The sequence below is a fragment of the Phycodurus eques genome, chromosome 20 (assembly GCF_024500275.1).
Source record: "Phycodurus eques isolate BA_2022a chromosome 20, UOR_Pequ_1.1, whole genome shotgun sequence".
NCBI lineage: Eukaryota > Metazoa > Chordata > Actinopteri > Syngnathiformes > Syngnathidae > Phycodurus > Phycodurus eques.
In genome coordinates this window covers 1,577,504-1,593,937 of record NC_084544.1, presented here as the reverse complement: position 1 = coordinate 1,593,937, position 16,434 = coordinate 1,577,504, and the positions used below count along the sequence as shown (strand labels likewise).

At 45.7% G+C, this 16,434-nt stretch overlaps 2 protein-coding genes across 3 annotated transcripts in view; both read right to left on the bottom strand.

Annotated features, from left to right (window-relative positions):
* clasp2 (cytoplasmic linker associated protein 2) overlaps positions 1-2,170 on the bottom strand; it is a 46,917-nt gene extending 44,747 nt beyond the window's left edge. Inside the window, exon 1 of the mRNA XM_061664505.1 lies at positions 806-2,170. Coding sequence (XP_061520489.1) covers positions 806-1,003 — 198 coding nt within the window. The 5' untranslated portion in view covers positions 1,004-2,170. The remainder of the gene's footprint in view (positions 1-805) is intronic.
* Positions 2,171-2,706: 536 nt separating this feature from the next.
* fbxl2 (F-box and leucine-rich repeat protein 2) lies at positions 2,707-14,430 on the bottom strand. Of its 2 annotated transcripts, XM_061664504.1 has the most exons (14): positions 14,027-14,430; positions 11,225-11,286; positions 8,012-8,066; positions 7,844-7,918; positions 7,587-7,681; positions 6,754-6,918; positions 6,517-6,643; positions 6,369-6,443; positions 6,163-6,293; positions 5,495-5,555; positions 5,366-5,410; positions 4,886-4,942; positions 4,470-4,682; positions 2,707-3,816 (listed from the first exon to the last, which is right to left on the bottom strand). In XM_061664504.1, exons 1-14 carry the CDS (start codon positions 14,054-14,056, stop codon positions 3,709-3,711), a joined length of 1,299 nt encoding a protein of 432 aa, XP_061520488.1. In that variant the 5' UTR covers positions 14,057-14,430; the 3' UTR covers positions 2,707-3,708. The 2 variants fall into 2 exon arrangements, with proteins under 2 accessions (XP_061520488.1, XP_061520487.1); XM_061664503.1 differs by having other exon boundaries at positions 3,727-4,682.
* Positions 14,431-16,434: the final 2,004 nt, after the last annotated feature.

The following is a 16,434-nucleotide window of genomic DNA, read 5'->3' as shown; positions in this document are numbered from 1 at the left end:
GTGTATATTTTCCTAACATCTGTGTCTTATATTGTTTTCACTTCTTTTCCTAATTGTTCTGTATTTGTGTGCATTTTCCTTCTAAAAAAATATTATTTTTTTGTATTATTTCCTAATAATTTAGTTTTTTCGCTTAATACTTTTGTATTTGTTTTGTATTTGTTCTTTCTGGTTTGTTTGTACTACTAATTGTTTCCCAATATCCACAATTGTCCATTTTCCGAACTGCTTCTCCTCACGCGGGTCGCGGGCGTGCTGGAGCCCATGCCAGTTATCTTCGGGCAGGAGGCGGGGCTCACCCTGAACCGGTCGCCAGCCAATCGCAGGGCGCATAGAAACAAACGACCATTCGCACTCACATTCCCACCTACGGGCAATTTAGAGTCTTCAGTTAACCTAGCACGCATGTTTTTGGGATGTGGGAAGAAAGCGGAGTACCCGGAGAAAAGCCACGCAGGCACGGGGAGAACATGCAAACTCCACACAGCGAGGCCGGATTTGAACCCACAACCTCAGAATGTGCCCGTTTCCCAAGATCTGTGAACATTATTTTAGTATTATCTCATATGTTAGTGCATATTTTGTCGGTTTTGTACTATTTTCTATTTTTTTTTGCATGATGTTGTATTTCTTCCCTAATATATCTAGTATCTTAGCGTTGTCCTCTGGTATTTTCGGTTACTTTTTGTACAGTTTTTCTTTCCACAGTTGTCTGGTAGTTTTTTTTTTTGTTTTGTTTTTTGTATGAATCTCGAAAAGCAAAGCGCAGCACACTGGGAACAAGTTGAAAGCTTCTCTCCCTCACCTTGAAATTGCTGGAGTTGACCCATCCGGTGAGCTCGTCCACGGTCTTGTCCAGCCGGGGTTTGTCCTGCTCCACATCCGACGAGCGAGAGGGGTCGCTCAGGTAGTCGATGAGATCCTGGCCGACCTGCAGCCTGCGGGTGACATCCTTCTGTAGCACCTGCTGGTAGAAATATTCCATATTGTCGCGCTCCTCCATCTGGGGGCGCTCTCGGGGGGATTCCGAAGGAGTAGAAAAGCCGGTAGAAAGGGGGCCTTGATATAGTCCCGCGGATGTGGCGGTGGTCTACGCGATGTGGACTACGTCTCTTGGATGTTTGCGACCATCAATTAGTCCGCCGTGAGCACAATTTGACAACTTGGCTCTGGAGTCATCCCGATGTCTCCTTACAACGAGAACCTCACATAAAGCGCTACCAAACGTCTCCCAACTGGATAGAAATGCTCAAAACTCCCGTCTCAAAGTCCCAAAAAGCGTGTGTTTGTAGGGGAAAGTCGTGTTTTTCAAAAATCCCCGCGCGGAAAGGCCAACTTGCAGCCGGGCTAACACGGCTAGCTTCGGGCCTATAGCGTCAGGGGCTCTCACTTCCTCGCAAAAAAAACAAAACAAGAGGCTGGAAAAGTGTCCCCCAAAAGCCCTGTAGCTACGTCCTTTCGGTGGGGGAAGTTTTTACCCCGTTCCGACTGGGACTGAAGAGTGCGAGCCGACGCCGTTTGTAAGAGCGGTAGGATGGCTGCGCGCTGCCCGGGAAACAAGCGCATTTATTCCGACGGGGTCCGAGGCAAGCCGTATGTATTCTCTTCGTCTCCGGTTCAAACAGCAAGCTAACAGACCCTAAGGGTCCTTACACACCGCACAGCTGCTCGAAGAGATGCCTGACTGTAAATATTGTATATACCGCAATAGTCGCTTAAATAGTTAAAACTGCAACTACATTTTCAACCTTGCCGTTTTTTTTGTACAATTACCAAAAGGTATTATTTTTGTGAAGGATTAATGTTCAGTTGGAAGAATTACAACTACATTCTCATGTGGGCGTCAGCCGCCTAGGTGAATCTTTGCTGCCACCTGTCGTTCACTAGGCGATATGACAGCCTTGCTAACCGCAATGCATGTAAACAAACGTGAATGTCTTTTACCGATGCGTAAAACTATTTTTAATTTGGTTTATCTTTTGAGTAATCGTTCTGTATTTGTCAAATCATTTTGTGTTCTCAAATATAATTTACATTTTTCGCACGGTTGACCTGATATTCTCTGAAAAATGAAATATATTTGTAGTCTTTCCACTAATGTTTGTATTCTCGTCAATCTTTTTGTATTTTTTCATTTTTTTAGTTTGATCTTTGATGTGCTTTTTAAAAATATATTTTTGTATTTTCTTCAAATATTTTATTATTCTATTTCAAATATTTTTTGTATTTTCCTATTATTGTCCAATTTATTTCTATTGTCTAATATTTTGTATATATTTCTTTGAAAAGATTTTTAATGTAATATTTTGGACTAATCTGGTCAATTTTTTGTGTAATGCATTTCTTTTTTCTGTTTATTTTTATTCAAATATTTATTTCTCAAAAAAGTACATTTTTCTAACATTTTTGTATTTTAGTATTGTTTAATGTATTTGTTTTTTTTCTAGTTTGAATCCATTTCTTTCTTAATAAATTTTGTATTATTGGTCTTTTTTCCCCCCCTTTCCATTTTTCGTCATGGCTTTCTGCCGCGTCTGTGGATCTTTGAAGCCACCTATTGGTAGCTTGGAGTTATGACATCTTAGTTTACTACAAGAATGTAAACGTAAGAATTTACTCTGAATATTTTCGTAATTTCCATCTTATATGTTTTGGTTATTGTCTAAGTTTCTCTATTTTAGTCTACCCCCCCCCCCCCCCCCCAATATTTGTTTGCGTAATATTTTGTAATTTTGTATGTATATTTTTCTGGTTTCATCTAATAACTGATTTTTTTGTGAAATATTTTCTTTGACATCTTCGCTCACGGCAGTCAACGCATGTAAATAAACCACACAAAAAAACAACACACTACGCCATGGGACCAAGCGTGTGTTTCCTATTGGTTTCACTTTATTTATCCATCTGTTTATTTTCTCAAACATAAAACTGTTAAAGAGCTTTTCAAAGGAGAGAGAGGGCGTTAGCATCAGTCAGTTGGCCAGTCCATTTCTTTTTTAGATAAATCTTTTTTTGTTTGTGCCACACACAAATCATCCTGGCGGAAGTCTCCCACTCAACCCCCCCAAATCCTTGAGCCTTTTCGTCGAGGGGGCGAGAGGCTTAGCTAAATATATTTTTTTCCAAATGTGTGTGATTGTCAAAACGGGGCTTTGGTTTGTAAACTTTCTATCGCGAGTGGAAGGTGGGCAACAAATGCAAACGAGTTGGCGTGGTGCCAAACTAATCCAGGATGTAACCAAATGCTTTAATACATTTTTGAAGACACTGCAGCTCTGGATCAACACTCAGGCGTGGGCCGGGAAGGACCATTAACAATTAAGCAAAAAAAAAAAAAAAGTTGCCTTCAATGTCTTCTTCCCCCCCCCCCCCCCTCTCCCTCTCTCTCTCTGTGTGTGTACAAACACAACCTCAAAATGGCATTCCTGTTGCCCCCTTGGCGTCACGTGATCGTCCATTTTGGATGCGCGGCGGGCGAAAGAGAGGACGACAAAAGCGCGAGAAGGCCCTGGTGAGGAAGAGGAGGGGCCTTTGTAGTGGTCCAGGTAGAACCATGAAGCAGTGGAGCGGGTCCAGCCCCTCCTCTCCCTCTAATACCCCCCCCCCCCCCTCCAATCCCCTCCCACCAGATCTCGGTCTTTGTCCTCCTCCAAGGTTTTCAAGCAGCAGCACCTGCAGGCAGAGATGGCCCCCCCTGGCCCTCCACTGTCAGAGGATGACGCAGCAGCGACACAGGCGCTGCCCGCCGCCGTGCACCGAGGGAGGGGGCGTGACGGGGGCGAAGTAAGCGTGGACCTTGATCTCGGGAAGGTGGGCCTGTCCAAACAAACAGGAGTTCGTACAGCCACATAAAGCCTTAAATGAGCTTCAGTCCATCATGGAAAATCCACAGCACCGGCTGCGTGGCACCGTCTCCGGGCAGAGGAGCAGCTCAAACTTCACAACATCCAGGCACCAATAAGTCTCTATTTTTCTAATACATAATGTACTTTTTCTAATATTTCTGTATTTCATATTGAGTTTTTCTTCAATATTTGTCTTTGCGTCTAATCTTTCAGAATTGTTTTGTCTGATCAATTGTTTGGGGACGTTTTTATTTTTGTCTGAAGAATCACGAGGAGGCTGCATCGTAACGCTCACTTATGTCCTTTGATGCACATTCTGAGGCTGGAGCTAAACTTCAAGCGAAGCTCTCAAGTTACTAAATTTAGTGTGCGGTGAGAGTATCGGGTGTGCCGCAGGAAATGATCAGATTGCACTTCATAGGTCAGAAAAAATGGATTCACAATCGGTAATAATCATTGTTCATCGATGTACGCCGGCAACAGAAAGTGACCACTAGACGGCAATTAACTTGCAAATTTTAACTTGTTCGGTGGTGTGCCGTGAGATTTTGCTGTAATGTAAAGTCTGTGCCTTAGCTCAGTAAAGGTCAGGAAGCGCCGACTCGGTGGCCGGCCGCCGTTTACCCGTATGCGCTTGATGCCGGCCCGGGTGACCTGCTGGCAGTCGTAGAGCTCGATGCGCTCCAGGCGGTGGCAGCTCTTCAGGTGCTCCAGGGTGAGGTCGGTGATGAGCGGGCAGTTGTCCAGCTCCACCACGCTCAGCCGCTCCTGGCCGCACGCGCTCGCGCTCAGCGCCCGGATGCCGTCGTCCGTGATCAGCTCGCAGTGAGACAGGGACTGCGCGGCAACAAAGGGCGAGACGTACACTTTGGAACATTTCATGCATTTAAAGTCAAGTTCGTTTCTATAGCCGTTCCTCACAAAAGCATTTCAAAGGTGACGGGAAAAGGGGAAAAGGTTCAGCTTTGCGAAACCTTTCCTGACGCACTAAATGTCGAATATAGAGAAGAAGGTGCAAAAATCTACAGTGCAGAGTTTACCAAAGCTTGCAGACGGGGGCAATGGATGGACAGCTGAACCAAAGTGTTGTCTGTCAACTGTGAAAACAAAACAGAACAAGCGCAATCATCCGAGACTCCAAATTGCCCGGCGCCCATTTCGCACTGCCTGGAAAAGCCACCATTTTCCACAACTGACCCGTGGGGGGTGGGGCACATCGGCGCAGCCATTTTCTCCCCCTTCTGGTAGGGCTGCGCGATTATTCGGTTTTTATGCATCGATGAATTCAAGTTTACTTGTCAGGGTGATTTTTATTTTTTAGCAGCTTCTACCCCGATAAAATACACCCCGATCCTGGTGCTCCGCTATTACTCTTCACATAGCCGCTGTTGCGTTTGGGATGGTACAAAGCCAGCAGATTTGTGGGGCAATGTCGTGAAAAATCCAGCGTTCGACGGGCAGCGTGAAACGGAATCATGTCGACGCCACATCGCAGCAGAGTTTTAAGACAATTCTCTTACCAAAATACATTCTTCTAAGTCCATTTTTTCAAGCTCGTGGCAGTTCTGTAAAGAAGAGGAAGGAGGAGTCTAACTCACGAAACAATTCCCTTGCACAGGAAGAGAATCGGCACGGGAAGTAAAACTCACCCTGGCCATCACAGTGAAACCAGCATCTGTCACATGAGAACATCGCGCAGCTTCAAGGATCCTAAGCAGCACACGAGCAAACGCGCGTGTCACTTTTCCAGAAAACGTCACCCGGGAGTAAAACGTCACCCGGGAGTGACGTTTTAATAAACGGCTTAAAGCAAGTATGCGTCGCACAAGAGAGTCGTCTTTTCGTTTGCACAAAGTGAGTTTATACAATCGTTCGTTGACAGAGCGCGAGAGAACCGGTGCTAAGAATGTCACAGACCTCTAAGAAAACGTCGAGAGAGGACCAGAAAAAAAGTGAGCCCCACGATTAGTCATACGTCTGACACCATTGAGACAAGATTGGTGAAATATGGTCAGATCCATGACACCATCTAGCATTGACCAATCAGAGAAAGTGTTACATAAAAGCCTTTGTTTCGCGATGCTCAGGATTTTGTTCTTTTCCCTTTGGAAACAAACAATTGTTTGCGTTCAGACCAGTACAGACTCCCGCCTCTTTTTCTTGTTAGACTTTGACTTTCTTTTCTTCCTCTACTGGAAAAACAGAGCCCAATGATTGCTGAAACTCCAGGGACGCGTCATCCCGGGGGGCCGTGCCAGCCTGAACTGGGTGTTACCCCCCCCCCCGCCTGTGGTGCTAAACGTGCGTTTCCTTTTACTTGAGTCGAGGACAGTTGAGTCCCAGTGCGGTGAGGGAGGCGTCCGTGATGTTGCTGCAGCCCGACACGCAGAGGATCTGCAGCTTTTGGCATCCTCGGCACAGACTCACCAGGCCCTCGTCTGTGATTTGCTGCACACGAAGGGCACAATTAACAACTCGGAAACCATTGCGCAACTCTCTCTCTCGCTTTTTTTTTTTTTTTACCGTGCACGACTGCATGTTGATGGCGGTGAGCGCTTGGCAATGCTTCTGCAGATGTTTTAAGGCGGCGTCGTCCAACTGAGGCACAGCACACATCGCGGCGGGTTTTACTCAGGAGGATCCGTCACTGTCGCGACGTCGTTCGGCGTACCTGCGTGCAGCCTCTGAGGAACAGCGCTCGTAAGCCGGCGCAGCCTCGGGACAGCGCGTCCATGCCGTCGCGCGTGATCTGGTCGCACCAGGACAGGTTCAACGTCTCCAGCGTGCGGCAGCCATCGCTAAAACACGACGGACACACGCAAAACAAACAAACAAACAAACAAAAAAAGCCAGACCGCAGTTGTGTAGTTTTTTTTTTTTTTGGGGTGGGGGTGTTCATTTGGTGTACCTGAGGGACGTGAGGGAATGGTTGGTGACGGACACGCAGGAGGTGAGGTCCAGATGCTTGAGCTTGGAGCAGAACTTGCTGAGGCTGAGGCAGGTGCTGTCTGTGATCTTGGTGCAGCCGTTCAGGTTCAACGCTTCGATGTTGCGACAGTTCTGCGCAAAAGTCCTGAAGCCGCGGCACAGCGGAAGGATTACTCAGGTGCGCCGGTGGAGAAAGTGGAAGGCCGCTGTGTACTTTTCTTCGAATTGTTTTCCTGAATAAATTGGTGGGGGGTTTTCTAATATTTTGGTATTTTTCATCTTGTATAGTTTCTTAATACTTCAGTATTTTGCATCCACTACGAAGGCATTTTTTTATAATTACTTTTTTATTATTTTTTCTGCAGTACTTTTGTTTTTTCCTACTACTTTTTAATAATTTATCATGTGTTTTATATCTACCGGTAATATTTTTGTATTCTCTGCTTAATATGTATCCTGATATTTGTGTATTTTTCTCAATAATAATTGTAGTCACCAAAGAGTGATAGCAGTGTTTTTTTCCCCCCCAGAATATTTTGATATTTCTTTTGTAATAACTTTTTTTTTTTTTTTTTTTTAACTGAAATATTTGTGTATTTTTTCTCTAGTGGTAAGCATTTTTCAATTTCTTTCCATATTTGGAGTATTTTATTTCATGTCTAATTATTATATATTTTACATTTTATACATTGGCATTTTTGTTTTTATAATAAAATATTATTTGAGTATGCTACAAAACTTTAAATATTTCATCGAGTTTGCGTGGTGCAAGGGCATGCGAGGCGTGCCAACTGTGGTGGGGGTGGGCCTCACCTCATGGACGCGTCGCCCACGCTCAGGCATCCTCGCAGGCTGAGCTGCCTCAGGAAGCCTCCGCAGCGCTTGGAGATGTTCTCCACCACGCGACCCTTAGAGGGCAACAACAACACACACAAAAAACAAAACAAAGAGGATCAGCCGTGACGTCAGCATCGCCGGCGGAGTCTGCTGACCCAGCACTAAGCCTCGAGTCAGGATAAAACCACTTGACACACACACACACACTTGACAGTCTCACTATTCTTTCTGACCTCGATGTCCGTCTGGAAGTTGAACAGGTCGATCTTCTGCCAGTTGCTGCCATCCAGAGCCAGAACGTTCCAGGCCTGCCGGGGCCACAGACAAGGCCGGTGGACGGTAAAACTCTCCAAACATGGCCAGCAGGCGGCAATAAAGTAGACGTTGGCAGCAACCCTTACCTTGGAGACTTGAGCACACCGACAGAGTGTAACTACATCCAGATAGGAGAATATCCTACAGGGAGAAAATGAAAAAAGACAAAACCCCATTCAAATCTTACTTCATCTTAGTGCACATTGTAGACAATTTTATGTGAACAGTTTTGGGGAAAACCATTTGGTGGTCCACACAGGGTCCATCCTTGGATGAGTGTGATGTTAACAAATGAACCAGATGAACTAGTTGACATATTGGGAAGGAGGCCTTAAAAAAAAAAACACACAAAAAAGGTGATTTGTGACAGGTGGGCCAGGCCAAATCCCTATTTGGCATCCAAATTTGAGGAACACTTCCAGGTTTTCGGGAAGTCAGAGGAAATTGGCAAACATTTGGTCCTGACGCCGGTTGCACAAATCCAATAGTTGAAAGTAGGGGTGAAACCACTTCAGATTTTGTTCTAGTCGACGCTAAGGTGATGCTAGTCAATTCGACTCCGCTTAATCGATGACGTCAGTTGTCAACTTGCCGTTGACGCCGCCAAACGCAAGCGCCCGCACTCATTCTCCCCGTCAGCACAACCGCAAATGGAAAGCGAAGCATTTTGCTTTCAAGCTGCCATTTCAGGAAAATCCACAGAATTGTATCATTTTTAGAATTGCGCCATAACACTCTCGATGGCCTTTTGTGACTCACGTGCTGCATGTTGCCCACCCCTGCATTTTACAATAGCACTAGCAATACAATATACATGTCATAGTGTTTTCCTCTTTATTTCCCTTTAATGTGGATGCCAAAAAAAAAGAACAATTGGGGGGAGTCGAGGCCCCACACACACACACACACGTATACTGTACACACCCACACTCGGCCACAATAGGGCTAGGCTACTGGGTCAGCTCAATCTATTAATCTGCCAATGAGGAATCTCTAGCAGCACCGAGGGAGGCAAGGCCGTCGGGACACGGACACACACACACACACACACTCAGGCCTGCAGTAACACAAGGCCACCCAAACATCAGAAGCGTGCAGGTGGGAATACAAAAGAATAGCGGTGGCGCGCACAGCTGTGGTCGCGCGGCCTCGGTCTGAGCGGGCGTGTCGGGACATGTCCAAGTGGGGCGGCCTACAGGCGAACGGATGCAAAGCAAAGCAATCGCCGGGGTGCATGAACCCTCCGACAACGACATCTAAAAGACATTGCGGTGGTTGAAGATAATCGATTTCTAGTTTGTAAAGGCCGCCACCAAACAAAGTCAAAACACAAAGTAACTTCATAGCCTTTAATTGGCCCCCCACCAAAATCCTGCTTAAGTGGGGCCTTCCCCCCCATTCCCAGCATGCAGCATAACGACATTTTAATGGAGCACAGCACCGCGTTTGTTGACAAACACCTGGCCCTTGGAGCGCCGCTTACACGAGCGAGAGCAGGCCCTCGTCATTAGCGGAGGAGCGACCCGACTTTGTGTTTGGGCGGAGTCAGTTGCAAGACGCCCGCGTGAGAGCCGCAACAGAAGACGAGGCCTGCGCCTTTCGCACAGAACCCAGCGAAGCCGTGACAACAGTTTACAGCGGTGCCTTGGGATACGAGTGACACGAATACGAGCCATCATTCGGACATTTTTTTTTTGCTGTGACTTGTGAGCAAAAACTTAAGTATAGCGGCAGCGAACGCAACTCAACTCACTTTATAACAAGCAATAGTTTGGCGAATTGTGAACAATTCTTCCAGAAAGAGGCTTCAAAATGTCATGTGCCACTCTCACTTGAAGTTCACAGTCAAATTAAAGAGAAAGTAGACTATTACACATTGTATATTAAAAACAAGCACATATCTTTGCCGTACGACGGGCCGGTTAGCTTCATGCTAACAAGCGATGGATATTTGAACGCAATTGGTGAAGCAACACATGTAGACACTATAACAACACGCACGAGCGTATATTTGTTATCCTTTGCAGAAAATTGAATCGATAATAATAGATTATAAGAACAAAAGTTAGTCGCAGCCCTAATTTAAAGTCAACGATTGACGGGAGGATCCCAATTAACACAAACATCAACAATTGACGGGAGCGTATCTCGGCGTAGCAAACGAGTACCACGTGACGGCCGGTGGATCCTCTCGTCAAATGTCTTCAAATCTCATCGTGACGACTTTAAATCATGTCTCTGCTTTTTTTTCTCTCCCCCTCTCTCACTAGGTGTCCCTAATATGCAGTCGTACGTGTGGGAGGGCTAAGCTATTAGCAAACAAACATTATTTTTTTTATATGGTGTCCGGATAGCGCAGATGTTCACCTATTGCGGGCCGGTCGGGAACGTAACCCCCGGGAGAGTCGCTGTACAGTGTGTAAGGGGCTCGTGCGTATCGTGCAATTGTTGGCAATACGTTGATGTTTTAAAACAATGACAGGAAAACCTTCCCGGGCTCAAAACGCCGGAGGTTACCCCAGGGCAACCTTCACGTCGGCCACCTCGTGACTCGTGACCGCCTCGACTGGACGTTCCCGGCCGCCGGGCGCCTTCGCTCGACTGCCGCGCGAGCGCTCACAAGGCGGCGCGGCTTAAGTTTCGAGAAGACGCCAGACGAGGTGGCGCAAGCGTTGCGTAACATGACGCCATTGTTGCCCGAGTACGCCGCTTTCAGGGGGGTGGGGGGGGCCGGTGGGGCTCGCAGCAGCGGCACTGTGGACTTCTCCGGCAGCGGAGGGAGACCAGCTATTTATAGCGCCCACACACACACATTTTGACACACAAGCGGGGTGAAATGTTGACATCCATAAAGTGGGATCCACAAGTAACATCTGTATGTGAAATAAATACACATCAAAAAATGGAAATTGATGGGGTTTTTTATATATATATATATATATATATATATATATATATATATATATATATATATATATGTACATTTTGTGAAATTCAATGTTAGTCTGGATCAGGGACCTTAAATGTAGGACAATAAAAAAAAATTAAAAAAAAAAAAAAAACAGGAGCTCGTGCAAAGACAGTTGCAAAAAGTGGAATTTTTCCGTGAGAATTACCGGAAAATTGTCACGTTCCAGGAAATGACAAATGTCACGTCCAGTATATCAGTATATTAAGTTATGACATGCATATATAATATTTCAAGTATATGGTAACTAATAGTGTCTGCGTGTGTGGCGTATTGTGTGTGTGTGCATACTGCATCACGTTGTCGCAAAATGGTACAGTAATAATCTTACCTAAGCAGGAGCTCTTTAGGGAGCTTCTTGTTAATGGGAGCTTCATCGCTGCTGGAGAACACCTGCGTGCGCGCACACACACACACACACAGCCATCATCATCCTCATGATTTCCCTGTAATATGATCATCATGTGATTGTTTTTCACAGTGTCATTGAACTGCTTGTAGACACGTTTATCTCCTTTTAGTCTGATGTGAGGTCATCTGCTGAGCATCACACACACACACACACACACACACACACAACAAGCGAGACCTCTACGTGTGAAGAAGACAGGCAGAACGTTCCAGACGATCATCAGGTGGGATGGCATGGACAACTCGCGGCACAAAAGACGTGCGCCCGTTTCGCGCGGAACACGGCAAAAGGGTCCTGTCATCCCGCCTTTGCCGTTTAAAAGGCAAGGGCGGAATCTTCCGTTGGGATCTCTAAATTAAGATCGAGTCTATGGCCCCTTTTATGCTGCAGCTATCAAATAGTTTTACAATCGAGTATTCCGCCGATTAACCGAGTCATCGGAAAACACCGGATCTTGCATGAATAAACATAAGCGTAAATTTGGGGTGCAGGTATTATTTTTGTCCTCGCCATCTTCCCGTTCTTCTGTAGTATCTGTGACTTTGAGAGTGTAAGGCTTTAAATAAAAGGCGTGGCCTGTTCTGTCGAGTGACAGGGGCGTCAGCAAAGGAGAATGTAGCGTTGAATGGCAGACATTTTGCTTCAAACTTTTTGGTCATCGAATTATTGGAGTTATTTGATTAATTGTTGCATCCGTACTCGGCATGTTCTTTAAAACACCACTGACACGAAAGCTGTCAAGAGAAAATCCTGACAGGCCTTGGACTAGACCCCCTTTCACACAGAGATTCGCATTAGACAAAATGACCACCACCACTCCATCAAGTTTCCTTCCAAGAAGAGCACTCGGGTGAAATGACGCGAAGGCTGAAGATTACGGCGTCCCGCTTCGCGCGCCAGCCGGGCGACATTCCCAAGCAGGGAGTTCCTGTTCCGTGTGGCCGTTTTCTAAACGGAACTGTACAGTAGGATTAAGTCAAGCCGGTAATTTATCACCTTCGGCGATCGTTTCACAGCCGTAATAGAGGCGGGAACATTGGAAAGGCGGGACACGTGGCATGCAGTTGTCCAACCCTGTTGTGTTGAAAGCAATTGTCACCATATCAGGAAGTTTTTTTGACACCAAATGCTGACTGATTTGCGGGATTCTGTGTTGTTGTACGAAACGTGGAAATATCCCGACTTTGTTGGGTTCTGTGCAAACGGCGACATGACAGGGTCTTCTGTTTCGGCACTGATGAGGGCCCGAGCTTACACAGCGCGCAAAATGCGACATTTTCCAGCGTTTTTTGTTACTACAGTACAGGAACATTTGAAAAAAGGTGAGATAATGGCAGGGACTACAGTATGTCGACGCAAAATACTTCCGCCTTCAGAGTCAGTAGCACGGCTGTGACGGAGGCGGGACACAACCGTATACGCTTAACTGGAACACGGAAGAGGGAGCATGCAACTCCTGTTCTGGCCTCACTTCACTGGTTGCCTCTGCACTAATTATGCTCAATTGTCTTGTGTTTGAGGTATTATTTACAGTATGTACAGCACGTTGGTTCAGCTGAGGTTGTCTTTAAAGGGATCTACAAAATAAGTTGAGTTTAGTGTGCGTAAGTGAATGTGAGATTCTTTGTAAGAGGCAAACGCAGATAAATGCCCCCCGCACACACGAACACACTTGTTTGCGCAACCGCTAACAGCGGGAGAAAGCGTCAAGCCTGCGAGAATGTCAGCAATGCACAAATGATGTCACAGATAACCAACGTCAATAAAGGACAAGCATCACACCGGCCTCACGTTATGGCTCCAAATGGATGGAATAGCATCCGGGCTAAAAGGCAGCAGCGAGCGGCCAAAGAAGAAAGAGAAAAGGCTCACAAAATAAGACGAGGACAGGAAATGTCAGTGAACCTAACACATTATTTTAGTGCTGCACTTTCGGATGTTAATTTGAGGGAGTGCTGGACAGAGATTTTGCTGAATGTGTACAAAATGGTTGACACGATACAAAATATTCCCTTTATTATTCCCTGACAAATGACGGCATACTAAATATGCAGCCCGCCCTCGTTTCGAATTTCAGTTATAGGTGGTCATACACTTTTCGATAATACTGAATATTCACAAAAGAGAACATTTCGGTGAAACAGTGAGCCAACGAATTTGAATGACTGGTGGTCACATATTTCGCTAAATGTGTGTAAAAAAAAAAAAAAATGCTTGTTCTACAATACTAAATATTGACTTTGTAAGAAGGTGCAATATTTTCTGATCGTAATCTGTGCAATAACCAAATATCACATAATACGGTCATTCCGTAAAGAAGCGTCGTTGATCATTGCGTTTATACGTGTACTTTCTTGACAATAAAAGTCTTATTTGTTGAATTTCAGTGTTGCAGTGAGCTTACGTGTTGTAATTGGTGTGACAGGTGGTCATCCATTTATTTTGCCGAGTGTGTGTAAAATGTCCGACTTTTGTATCCAAAAGAGCCAAGCAGAGCGTGTTCACGTTGACAAGGTAAACATGCAGCCCACTCACTCATGTCAGTGCTGCACTTGGCTGAGATTTTGCGAAGCGTTTTATGGGATTGACAACAATCCTACCGAGTGCCTTTCGGTGTACAAATAAACCGAATGGTGGCCGTGTTGACACGCTCAACATGCAACCCACCGCCGGGCCCAGCCGCGAGCCGCGAGCCCCGCGATTCAACCGCGGTTGTCCTACCTCGAAGCGGCCCCTGGTGATCCCGTTCATGTCTGCGGCGTCCCCGCTCGCGAGCCGCGTCGACGCCAGCCGAGCCGCCCGGCGCTGCGGTCTCTGTCGCCGTTTTATTTTCGCGTCGCGTCGGTGCCGCTACCGGTGGACGGCGGCGCTCGTGTGCTCCGGGAGCCCAGCAGAGTCGAACCGGAGGCGCTAGCTGGCTCCTCAAGCTCTCCTCCGCTTCTTCTTCTTCGTCGTCGTCGTCGTCGTCGTGCTGCGCTGCCAGCCGGGCGAGAGGCTGCCTGGTGCCGTCGGCGAGGGCGGTGGCGGTCCGGGGCGGTCGCTCGCGTCGCAGCAGGCCGGCGGCTCCCCAGCAGCTGCCCGTCTCATCGCAGGACGAGCAAAATAACAATAATAACATGGACGCTCCGTGGACACAAAAAAAAAAGTGACTTCACTTCCGCCTCTTCCCCTTCCGCGGAGGCGCGAGGCTACTTGCCCTTTAAAAAAAATAAAATAAAATAACAAAAGAAAAACTTTCCGCCTTTTACACGCCAAAAATAAAGACGCAAAATGGATGACGAAGGTTAACGGTTACGGGATATTTTCTTCATTTGTGGGCGACTGGGCCAAAATGTACGCCCGCGGTTTTTATTTTAGCGAGTTTACTCGCGCTCGACGAAGGAGGACCCCCGTGACGTCATCGCTGCGGGACGAGCCCGCGTGGCGGATTTGTTTTGATTGCAGCAGTTCGCCGTCGCCGCACCGCTTTGCACCTTAATACCGCAAAGCCAACGATAACGACGAAATCCCTCAATGTATATGACATTTTTTTTTAGCAATTTGCTATTTGTATAGGTAACTGGACTGAATTGTTTTTGCTGGTTTTGTTGTATTTCGGTTTGTTAAAGTACAATCCTCACATTTTTCAAATTCTTCCACGTTTTTATTCTTATTTGAGTGACAGGCAGTCATGCGTTTTGCAAATTGTGTGAAAAGTATGAAATATGAGATTTGAGTCATTTCCCCTGTTTTGGTTCTATTGCTTTTGTTTTGTTTTGTTTTTTATTTCCTTCATGGTTTTATATATTTATGACCTTTTAAAGTAGTTAGTAGTATAATAGTAGTGGTTAAACTTACTGTAATTACATATTTAATGGAATAAATGTATTTTAAATGTATTTGTTATGTATCATTCTTTTATTGTTGTATATGACATATTAATTAATATTTACCAAATTATTATGTTATTGATTACGTATTGTGTAATGTGTTTACATTTTGAAATTCAATAAATACTAGCACGATTCCTCTCAATTGTCTTGTATAATAATTTATAGTTCTTTAAATGACTTCAACATGTATAGTTGAAATGCAAAATACCTTTCGAAAAACAAGTTATACATGTGTAACTTGGAAAGAAAAACAATCAAAAATTATTCAACCTTCAGTTTTAAGCTGTTTTTTATTTTCAGTGTAAAAATTGTACATACGTACTTAATCTTAGGCTTAAATCAACAAAATCAGATACAATTGGTAAACTTTCTTTTCATCCCCAAACCCAATAAAACCCATTTTATTGCGTTTGATATAAAAGATTGCTTGAGTGACAGCGGCTCCAGTGGCGTTTTGCACTTCCAGGCAGTAGGGGGCAGCATGACTATGACTCAACATTTGCATGTCTGTGTTGAAGGCCCAATTTAACGCTGCCCTTTACTACTCACTGATTCCACTGAAAGGCCTCACGAGAGTGCTACAAATTCTACTTTCGTTGTACGTAACCACACGTACGCCTGACACTTTGCTGCGGAACTTTCCATCTGACCATTTGCGGAGCTCTTCGCGGTGCGTTCGGGTGCCACTTTTGGCTGTAATATTCTCATCGCTGTCTCCCAAAAGGTATTTATCCTTGACTGTCATGAAGTGATGTTGCCACGGCGACCAAATCATCCTTCCGTCCTCTGACCTCTTCTGACTTCCTGTCAGTGACTCACTCAGGCACCTGAACGCCACATCGCTCCGGTTCACAAATTGTGCGAGTGGGTGTGCCCTTCCTGCGAGGTGACACACCTGCGGCAAGTTTGCGTGCGCGTGGCACAAGCGGCAAAACGCAATTGTCACCAGCCTCGAGCGAGACGCTGCGGCTGCGAATCGGTGTCTTGTCATACGTTTTCTCAAACGGAAAAGTCTCATGCGCGTGAGTCACTGCTGTTAACGGGCTAACACAAAGAACATGGACGAGGAGTTCTTGGATTTGACGACAGAAGAGGGAAACCAAATTACCGAGTCACTGTTGTCACATGAACTCATTTTATTTTGTCATCGCAGAGAATATTTGGCGACAGAATTGGGAAACCCAATCCATGAGTCACTGCTGTCACATGAACTTATTTTATTGTTGTGGAGAATATTTGGCGACAGAAGAAGGAAAC